This window comes from Dryas octopetala, chromosome 6, assembly GCF_963921425.1.
Source record: "Dryas octopetala chromosome 6, drDryOcto1.1, whole genome shotgun sequence".
Lineage (NCBI taxonomy): Eukaryota > Viridiplantae > Streptophyta > Magnoliopsida > Rosales > Rosaceae > Dryas > Dryas octopetala.
Window position 1 is genome coordinate 7,319,690 of NC_141371.1, and position 9,725 is coordinate 7,329,414.

The 9,725-nt window shown below is 41.5% G+C and overlaps 1 protein-coding gene across 1 annotated transcript; it reads right to left on the bottom strand.

Annotated features, from left to right (window-relative positions):
- Nucleotides 1-2,977: 2,977 nt before the first annotated feature.
- On the bottom strand, nucleotides 2,978-9,525 carry ABCB1 (ATP binding cassette subfamily B1). The gene is made up of 10 exons (XM_086246607.1): nucleotides 8,681-9,525; nucleotides 8,544-8,598; nucleotides 8,250-8,425; nucleotides 7,947-8,147; nucleotides 7,576-7,835; nucleotides 7,172-7,488; nucleotides 6,785-7,008; nucleotides 5,571-5,944; nucleotides 4,725-5,439; nucleotides 2,978-4,468 (listed from the first exon to the last, which is right to left on the bottom strand). Exons 1-10 carry the CDS (start codon nucleotides 9,200-9,202, stop codon nucleotides 3,179-3,181), a joined length of 4,134 nt encoding a protein of 1,377 aa, XP_086102733.1. The 5' UTR covers nucleotides 9,203-9,525; the 3' UTR covers nucleotides 2,978-3,178.
- Nucleotides 9,526-9,725: the final 200 nt, after the last annotated feature.

Consider the following 9,725-nt stretch of genomic DNA (forward strand, 5'->3'; position numbering starts at 1 on the left):
CCTCAATTGGATTTTAGGTTTTAACTTCCGAATTCGAAAGTTAAAAGTTAAAATATAGCTTTAACTAAAATATAACTTCGAACGATAATTTTATAATATAAAATGTTGAACTTTGTCAAAAATAGCCTAAAAAATGGAAAAATATCATTAAAAAAATTATGTCTGTTCTTAACGTCTCTTTCGTAATATATATAAAAGATAATCTTTTGGTAAAATAAATATGAGATAAGTGGCTTTAATTAATCCTACAACTTTTGTTACAATCCATAAGACTTGTGAGGTTGAGTATGTCAGCTGCTTCCAATGCCTTTGCCCGACCAGAGCCACAGCAAATGATGACTTTTATGACTTCTAAAACAGAAGATATTTGAAGTAGTTTGACATATTATTTTGGGTGAAGTCTTAGTAGTTGTTTTTGTGCAGTTCGATCTGAGTGGCATGGGATCATAAACAACTAGGTCCTCTAGTTGAGCAAACAAGCATTCTATAATGCGGGATTAATGTAAGATGTGAGTGAGTTTTTGAACATTCATGGTGCAATATTAACAGTCGCAATTTGTATTTGATATCGCATCTACATCGCGTATTAGAGAATGCCTTGCCAAACATATACCTTTTCTTTAATTTTAGAGCAAGCTTTGAGTTTGATTGCTGATGAAGAAAGCAATTGAACTACATTAAAGTGTGGATGGGTTCAGGGAAAGAGAGTTATAGCCGTTCTGTGTTCTATCCATGCAGCCCAAACATAGATGTTGATGCGTAAAATTCGTCACGCAGTCAACCTAGCCTCTGACCTCCACGTCAAGGCCTATGTCAATCACCATGTCACTCTCTTTATACCTTGCACACTAAAACAGAGAAACACTAAGCGTGAGGGGCACCGGTGTGGTATCGACCAAGGACCTTCTGACGCTCAAGTCAATAATCACACCCAAAGTATTCTAAAGAGTTAGGTTGCATATCATACATTGGGGCTATCGTGCCCTATTTATAGTGATTATGGTTGATGGTCTCCTAGTCCTTGTCCAATTAGAGTTCTTGACAACTTACCGCCTAAGTCTTAGCTTAGGATAGGCTGTGACTCTTATTCAAGTAGAACACCTATTCTCCTAGACTAACTCTCGCGGAAGTTAAGCCTTCTAGTCAAGAAGCCCATCAACTCTATCCTAGTCGCCTACGGACCTCACCACTTGGGACTCCATAAGTCCCCAAGTGCAATCATAGGTCGACACCGGTACCGAACCATCTCCAGAACGCCTCCCTCGCCAGGGCGTCTCCTGGGTGTAGGCTTCTGAGACTCCTCTAAAGCGAAGCCCTAAGCCTAGATCAATAGAGCTTGGGCCTTTCGTTAGTGTCAAGACTAATATATCTTTAGCCTTGCATGTTCACTACACCAAGGCCCGCTCAGACCTTGCGCTTCTATGATATCGAGCGCTTATATCCATGAGTATTAACCCATGGTCCATCACAGGCTACACCCGTGTCTAAGCCGAGGCTAACCTAGTCTCGCCTTTCTAGGTCACCAAGCCTCACCGACCTTGGCTCATTGATCACCAAGCCCGCCACTGGGCCTTGGTACTTTGGGTCTCGAGCCCATGCTTTGGGCCTTGCCCCATCCATTAAACCTTTCGGGTCTATGGACGTGTTTATGGTCTCTTGAACTTTTTTTTAGCCCATGCCTAAGCAAACGACGATCTCAAGATGCGTCGTTCCATTTCTACAATGCGTAGTCCGGCTCGATCAATATGGGTATCAACAATAGACAAATAAAGAAAAAACGAAATGAGTATACAAGGGATCAAATGCTCTGTCCAATGTCCATAGTTTCACCCTTTTGTGTGTATGAGTCTGTGTCCTTTAGTCTGAAGAGGGTAATCATATGTTTTCAGGCATTCCTGTCTCTTCCATTTGTTTTTCACTTTTGACATTTCTGTTGCACACAAAGGAGTTGAAATTTGCAGTCAGTAACAGCAATGTTTCATTCCCACTAGCCCAAAAACAGAAAATGCAAAATGATTAAAGTAAATAAATCAACAAAACAAGAAGGCTTTAGACTCCAAACCAAAGATGAAGGGTCACAAGATGGGCCACTACCATCAAGCCCGTCTCTGCTAGGCCACTCATATCCTTATACTTCTTGGGGACAAAGAGATGAGGTGTGTCCCACTTGGCACACATGGAGAGCACCCATATATCAAACACCACAATCTTCCTGTCACTTTCTAATGCCATTACATCCTCTTTTCTCAGAGGGCTTGCCCACTAGCAGCCACTGTTTTTTGAAGTATTAATTTCCCTCCACCCTCTTGGGTCTTTGTCCAATTTCATCTTTAAACTCATGCACATGGGCAACCACCATGAGAAGGAAACTTTCAATAATGCTGTCCCCCACAAGCTCTATCACATATACATGCATGCCATGCTGGATCAAGAATGGAGGATTTTCACATTGCCATGGACCAATCGTGTTAAAAGTTGAGATGGTGACATGAAATATAATCAAAAGCCTAACATGACATTCATCCTAGGTCTACATCTGAGGCCATTATGCTCATTTGCCATGCGATTAGTGTCGGAGAGTGATGGACTTCTAACACTGCTTTTATCCCAATCGAACCCAAATTGCAAGGCTGCTGTGCTTATCATTGTAGTGACTTGTGTGAATTGCTATTGGATTCCAGGCTCGATTGAAGTTGGCAAATAAATTTGCATACATGTGGGTTTGCTTGCAGTCACCATGTTGCAAGGGTAGGCAGGACATTATGTTACAAGTGCCTACCCCCCATCTTTCACTAGTCTATCATTGATTGGACCTAGTACTTAGAATAGCTTTGTATACCTAATAGGTCTTTTCACCTAAAAAGTTTTAAACTTTTGAGACAACAATGGTAGTCTAACACCATCTATTGTTTAAAACATTCGGCACCATATTATGATTATTTGTTTAAAGCATTGGTGAAAATGAAGGAGGGTGTAATTATCTATTTCAATCTCAAGGTAAGTATTGGTCATTATCATTTTCTTCAAAGATTCATTCAGGTAGAACATATGTGGTAATAGGGGCAAAAAAGAAAGATAATACACATACTATACCAAAACATGAAAACAAAAACAAAAACCCAAAAAATGAGAAGGGGTATATGGGATATACTCCTCTTTACTGGTATGTGGCTTCACCTTACTTGCCTTCTCTATCCTCCTCTTCTCTGGGTCTTACTGAGGAGCTTGAACCTGATGTCATTCCAATGGCCTGAGTGTGTGTGAACCTTTGAAGCTGTATCATGCGCGCATAACACCCATCTGGGTAATTTTTCAATAGATGGGAGTGGGATCCTTGCTCTGCTACTTTCCCATCATCAATCACTGCAATGACATGGGCATTCCTGATGGTTGATAGTCTGTGTGCAACCACAATTGTGGTTTTTCCTGAGCAAGCGCGCTCCAGAGCCTCTTGAATAGATCTCTCAGACTCAGCATCAAGTGCACTTGTTGCCTCATCAAGAAGCATAACCTCTGCCTTCCTCACTAAGGCCCTGGCAATGGCAACTCTTTGTTTTTGTCCTCCAGATAACTGAACTCCCCTCTCCCCAACAAACGTTTTGTATCCTTCTGGCAATGCAGATATGAACTTGTGAGCATTGGCCAGATTTGCAGCTTCAATGATCTCGGCCTCAGTTGCTGACTCGTGCCCATAAGCAATATTTTCATATATAGTTGTAGCAAAGAGGCATGGCTCCTGGGGAACCACAGCAATGTGCCTTCTGAGGGACTTGAGATTGTATTTTCGAATGTCCTTTCCATCAACCATAACTCGTCCTGATGTTGGGTCGTAGAATCGCTGTATCAGTGAAATGACTGAGCTCTTGCCACACCCACTAGGACCAACAAGGGCAAGAGTCTTGCCTGCTCTGGCACGGAGGGAGAGATCACGGAAAATAGGGACATCAGGGCGAGTAGGGTAAGAAAAGTCTACATGCTTGAATTCAACTTCTCCACGTAAACGATCGGGAACTACTGTGGCATCTAGATCATCAGGTTCAATTTCAGTTTTTCGGTCAAGTAGCTCAAACACTGATCGCATGGCTCGACCACCCTTGATAAAGTCAGGAGCCAAGGTTAGTGTTTCTGCTGCACCATTAGCAGACACCATCAGGACCATGAAAACTCTGATCGTCTTTGAGAAGTCCGAGATTCCATGCTTTACGAGCCAGGAAGCATACCAAAGACCTAGAGCATAGGAAGCATAAAGTGCAAACTGAGCTATCCCGAATCCACTTCCAGCAATTTGACCCTTCCAGAAGCACCGACGTAGGGGAATCTGGAGGTTGCTGGAGAAAAGACCAACGATTTTTCCCTCTGAATTGAATGCAGCGACAGTCCTTACATTGGCTATGGCCTCCCCAGCTAGTTGGGTGGCCTTGGCATGGGCACCTTCAAGGTCTCCAGAGAAACCCGTCATGAACATTTTCTGTTACAAATCCAACAAAAATCCAGTAAATTACAGGACTCTATCAATAGATAAACTAACTTAAAATAATTGAATATATGCCTTGATTTTCGTTAGAGTATATGCATTTCCCTGTTTGTCTAGTCTGAATGTCATGGCTAGATTCCGATTAATTTCACAATGTTTCCACCATAGACATATCACTTATAAATTCCCATACTGTGGACATTGTCACCATGCATGCTTGAAGAACTATTTACGAAAAAGAAAAAAATACCTGCAAAACTGTGGCTGCAACAACCACAGGGAAGACAGCTACGAGAACAAGGGCGAGGCGCCATTGCAAAACAAATCCTGCAGTGCAAGCAACTAGCATGAGTGCTGTGTTCTGTACAATAACAGAAATCCTGTCTCCAATAGCTGATCTGACATTGTTGGCATCAAGAGCCAGCCTCGCTGCAATCCTGGCACTCTCATTTTCCTCCTGATCGAACCATGCCATTTCATTTTTCAACACTGCTGTCAGCATTTTCTCCCTCACTCGTTTTGTAAGGTTTTCTCCCACAATATCCCAGAAGAAATGTTGTAGTGTGTTGAAGAGAAGTGCAGCTGATGAAAGTCCAATTAGCAAATAGCAGTACTTATCAATTTGTTTGATCATGAAATCATGGTCTGGATTGTAGTAGACACTGAGGACAGCACTTAGAACATATGCAAAGAAAGCACTAAGAGAACCACAAACAATAGAGCCAATTGAACCAACTAAAGCATAAACCCATTCAGGAGAGTTCATCTTTGCAAGGCGCCAGAAGGAACTAGCTTGCTCCTTGAAGGGAAGCTTTTCCAGCCGGTAATTGGGATGTGAGGCATCGAGGGAGAGACTAAAATCAGAAGTAGAAAAGTCGGATAGCCGGCGCGAGTATGGTGATCGACCATATGAGGAATTTCGGGCAATTATAGGTGAGCTTACAGAGTTTCTGGCACTAGAAGGCCTGCAAAAACCATGATAAGCACAATTTCTCAGCTTGAAAACTATCCGTTTACAACAGAGATAAAATTTGAAACAAATGTACAGAAGCATATTCTCAAGAAACAACAACGAATCCACAACCGTGGGGGTTACCTTGCACTACTCTTTCTGGCATTGTTGAGAGCAGTTTCATGTGCCATTTCTTGCATCCGGATGAGCTTGGCATAGATACCATTTTCTCCTTTCGCAAAGAGTTCATCATGGGTTCCAATTTCAGAAACACTTCCCTGTTGGAGTACAGCTACAAGGTCAGCCTTGCGAATGGTTGAGAGGCGATGGGCAATGACAAGAGTTGTCCTGCCTATCATAAACCGGTCAAGGGCTTCTTGCACCAGCTTTTCTGATTCAGAGTCCAATGCACTTGTTGCCTCATCTAAGAGCAGGATTGCTGGGTTTTTCAGCATTGCCCTTGCTATGGCTATCCTCTGTTTCTGTCCTCCAGACAGTTGCAATCCTCTCTCCCCTACCTGCCATAAACTAATGTTAATTTTTATTATAATTTTATTCTGAAGTTCATTAACCTTTTTTGATAAATTTTTATCATTCTCCATTTAATTCCTAGCATTATATACCGAAAGAGATGAAAACCTAACAACAGATTAGAGTTGGGGTCAAACTATCAATTACCTAAATGAAAAAATTCCTTCTGTGAGAACAAACTAATACTATCATCTCCATTATCACCATCATCAGGCTACTGTCTCATTTTTGCCATATTTTTTTTTTATATTAATTCTTAGTTTTTGTGAAGTTACAAAGAATAATGGGACCCCTTCTTCTCTTCCTTATATTTTCTTTTGTCTTGTACATTGTATCAGTTAATCTAATAATTCTCCCTTCCAATTTATTTAGTCCCTGTTTCACCATAGGAATGTAAAGCCTTAATTATTTCTGCACATGCATTGTTGACTGAAGCATGTTACGTTCTACAAAATGCATGCACGACCAAACGCTTCCCCACATTGACTTTTAAAAAACCAACCTAAGATAAAGTTAGGTCTTGATTGTTGACCAAATCAACCAATGCATCTTGAATATGATATAATACAAGCAATTATAGGCCATTAGGAATCTGACAAATCTGCCCCCTCCAGTCCAGATCCATAATGAAACTTTACCTTCCAAGAGTTATAGTAGATACCTACTGTAATTGCAACAAAAGGTCTACCATTTAATTAAATACAGTCTTTTTAAATTGTAAAGATATGCATATCCAGTCTAACCAATGCTAACTGTTTTTTATATTAAAAATATGTCAGAGGGGGTTCAGATTCACAAATGGATATTATTGTCTTTAATTAACTAACCTGAGTATCAAAACCATCAGGAAGTTTGATAATGAATGAATGGGCATTGGCAACTCTGGCAGCTTCTTCAATCTCAACTTGGCCTGCATCAGGTCTGCCCAAAAGTATATTTTCTTTAATGGTGGTCGCAAACAGAGCAGGCTCTTGGCTCACAAGCCCTATTTGCTGTCTCAACCACCTTAGTTTCAATGTCTTTATGTCATGTCCATCTAGCAGAACTTGACCTGCACAGGTTTGTTCAATAAAACAGAATTTCCATTTACCAACACATTTCTCAACAAACATACAAGCCCACATGGAAATATATGAACTCAGGAGCAAGATTAACTTCTATTAGACAAATTACAGTAAATTCAATCAAATAAAACCAAATTACTGGAAAGTTACCTGAGGAGGGATCATAAAATCTCTCAATGAGGGAGACCACAGTGCTCTTACCAGAGCCACTGCTACCAACCAAGGCAATGGTCTTCCCGGCCGGAACATTAAGAGAGAAATTGTTGAGGATACGAACGTCTGGCCTTGATGGGTAGGAAAAGTCTACATTTTTTAGCTCCACTAGTCCTGTAACAGACTCCAATTCGATGCCGGCTTCACTATTCCGGTCCATGCCTGGTTTGTGATCAATAATACGGAAAATTTTTGCAGCTGCAACTTTAGCCTTTGCAAATGCGCCCATGCTTGGGGCAGACTGTCCTAAAGCCCTGTTGATCAAAGAGAACTATAAGCAAACAAACAACATTTAATAAAAAAAAATTGAGAAAATAGAACAAATGCAACATAGTACTTACAGTCCACCTATCATGACAGCAAACATGGTGGCTATGGCAAGACCTCCATTGGTGAAGTGGTGCCTAACAAGATAACCCCCATACCAGAGAAGAAGTGCATAACAGCAGAAAACTACAAAGTAAGTCGCTCCAAGTCCCATTCCCTTAGCAAACCCGCTCTTGTAACCAAGCCTCTGAGCCACCTTCAATGCAGAGGAGTATGCTTGTAGTGCTCTTGATTCCCCAACGAATGACAAAACGACCCGAATTTGAGCTACTGTCTGCAATTTGGCTAGAAATTCAGCTAATACCCACATGCCAAAACATCGAAAATTTTCCATAAATCAAGTAAAAAGGGGGCGTTTTTAGCCATTGAAAGTGCATTTTCTGACCTGTTCTACAGTGTGTCCTGCTTGTGAAAGGGCTTCTTGGCTCTTGCCTGAGAGCTTGGCTAATGTGGTGGTGTGGATGGCTCCAATTACAGCGATCAGAGGAACAACAGCAAGGGTAACAAGAGCTAATTGCCACACAGCAGTGAAACCCACCACAAACCCAGACACAAATGTTGCCATATAGTGAATGAAATTACCCAACTGCACAAATGAAGCAGAAAAGCAAACATGTTAGTCCAAAACCCAATTGTGAACCAAAAGTGACCAAAAAGAAAGGTTCACAAGTTCTGGGTTTTGCTTCACCTTCTCACTAATGGCGTCCTGAACCATCACTGCATCGGTGTTAATGGCAAAAACGACGTCGGATGTTCGAACCTCTGTGTCAAAGTACTGAATGTCCTGGCTCAGAGCAGCTTCAAGGTACTTGATCCTCATCTTGGTTGATTGCCTCTCTCCGGTCCACATCCAACACGATATCTCTGCAGCAGCCAATTACCAAAAAGGGTTTTTCAATTACATTAACACGAACAAGAAATGGAAAACCCAAACTCAAAAAGAGGCCCAGAGTGACTGCAACAGTGAGTAAACAAAGCTCACCTGCCCATGAAGATGCCCATATTGCAGCTCCAACCACAAGAAAGTACAATGCGTACTGCAAATTCAGAAAGCCACAAAGATGAGAATGAGTTTTTTTTTTTTTTTCCAATCATATTCAAACGGTGATCATACAATACCTTCAAAACCTCCTGCATCATCTTATCGATATTGTTTGCATTGGCACCAAAAGAATTGACAAGATCGGCAAAGAAGCGAAGGAAGATGGGCAAAGAGCAACCATGCACGACTGCTCCAACAGACCCAATTGCCATCAAAACGTAATCCAACCCATCAGCAAATCTGAAGAGCTCTCCAAACCCAACTGACGGAAAAGCCTCAGGCTTTTCACCACTACTACTACCACCACCACCACCACCACCACCACCTCCACCACCACCAGCAGAGTCTTTATTGGACTCAGAGCTCTCCATTGCCTCTCTTCTCTCTGCCCTGCTCACACCCTCTTGAGCTTCTTGGTCTTCCACTCTTGGGTCTCTATCTATAGCTGTTGCTGATGTTGTTGCAGTTGTTGTTGTTGCCCTTGATGGGTTGGTTTTAATTGGGTCAGAGGGCTCAGGTTCAGACACCAGCTCAAGGCCGTGCATTTCGGACCATCTCCACTGCTCAATCGTCTTTATCCCCTCAGAATCTTGTGACATTTGCAAAATTCCTAGCTTTATGAGCAAACCAAACCTCCAACCTCTCTCTCTCTCTCTTCCCTCTTTATTATCTCAATCTACCTGGTGGCTTTTGAGCTCAATATGTCTTTGCTTGCTTCCCCACTTTTCCAAATTTATTATTTTTAACCCCCTGTCAGTTATGTTTTATTTTTTTTCCTGCTTTTACTACTATCATATTTTTGTTGTTTTCTGTGTTTTTCTTGCTTCTGTTTCCATTGGTGCTCAATATATCTCGTGCTTTGGTGCGTTTACGGTTGGTGGGATTGCTTCAGTTTGCTTGCTTCTTCTTTAAAAAAAAAACACTAAACACTAAACACACATTGACATATTGGTAAGTTGGGAGCAGAGCTGCTTTAGAGAGAGAGGGAGAGAGGAACAGAGAGGGATTTTCCACCCGACAAAAAACACTGTGTGAAAACTTAAAGATTGGTTTTTTGACCAAAACAGATTCAAAGCGGACCACCCAATAGAAAAATTAATAAACCCAATTCATAAAGTTCTT

Excerpts from the sequence above, each read along its gene's own strand:
- ABCB1 (XM_086246607.1), bottom strand. The coding sequence starts at position 9,202 with ATGTCACAAGATTCTGAGGGGATAAAGACGATTGAGCAGTGGAGATGG. Across the intron at positions 8,599-8,680 it reads TGATGCAGGAGGTTTTGAAG|TACGCATTGTACTTTCTTGT; the intron begins GTATTGTATGAT and ends CTGAATTTGCAG. Across the intron at positions 7,489-7,575 it reads GCTGTCATGATAGGTGGACT|GGCTTTAGGACAGTCTGCCC; the intron begins GTAAGTACTATG and ends TTTGATCAACAG.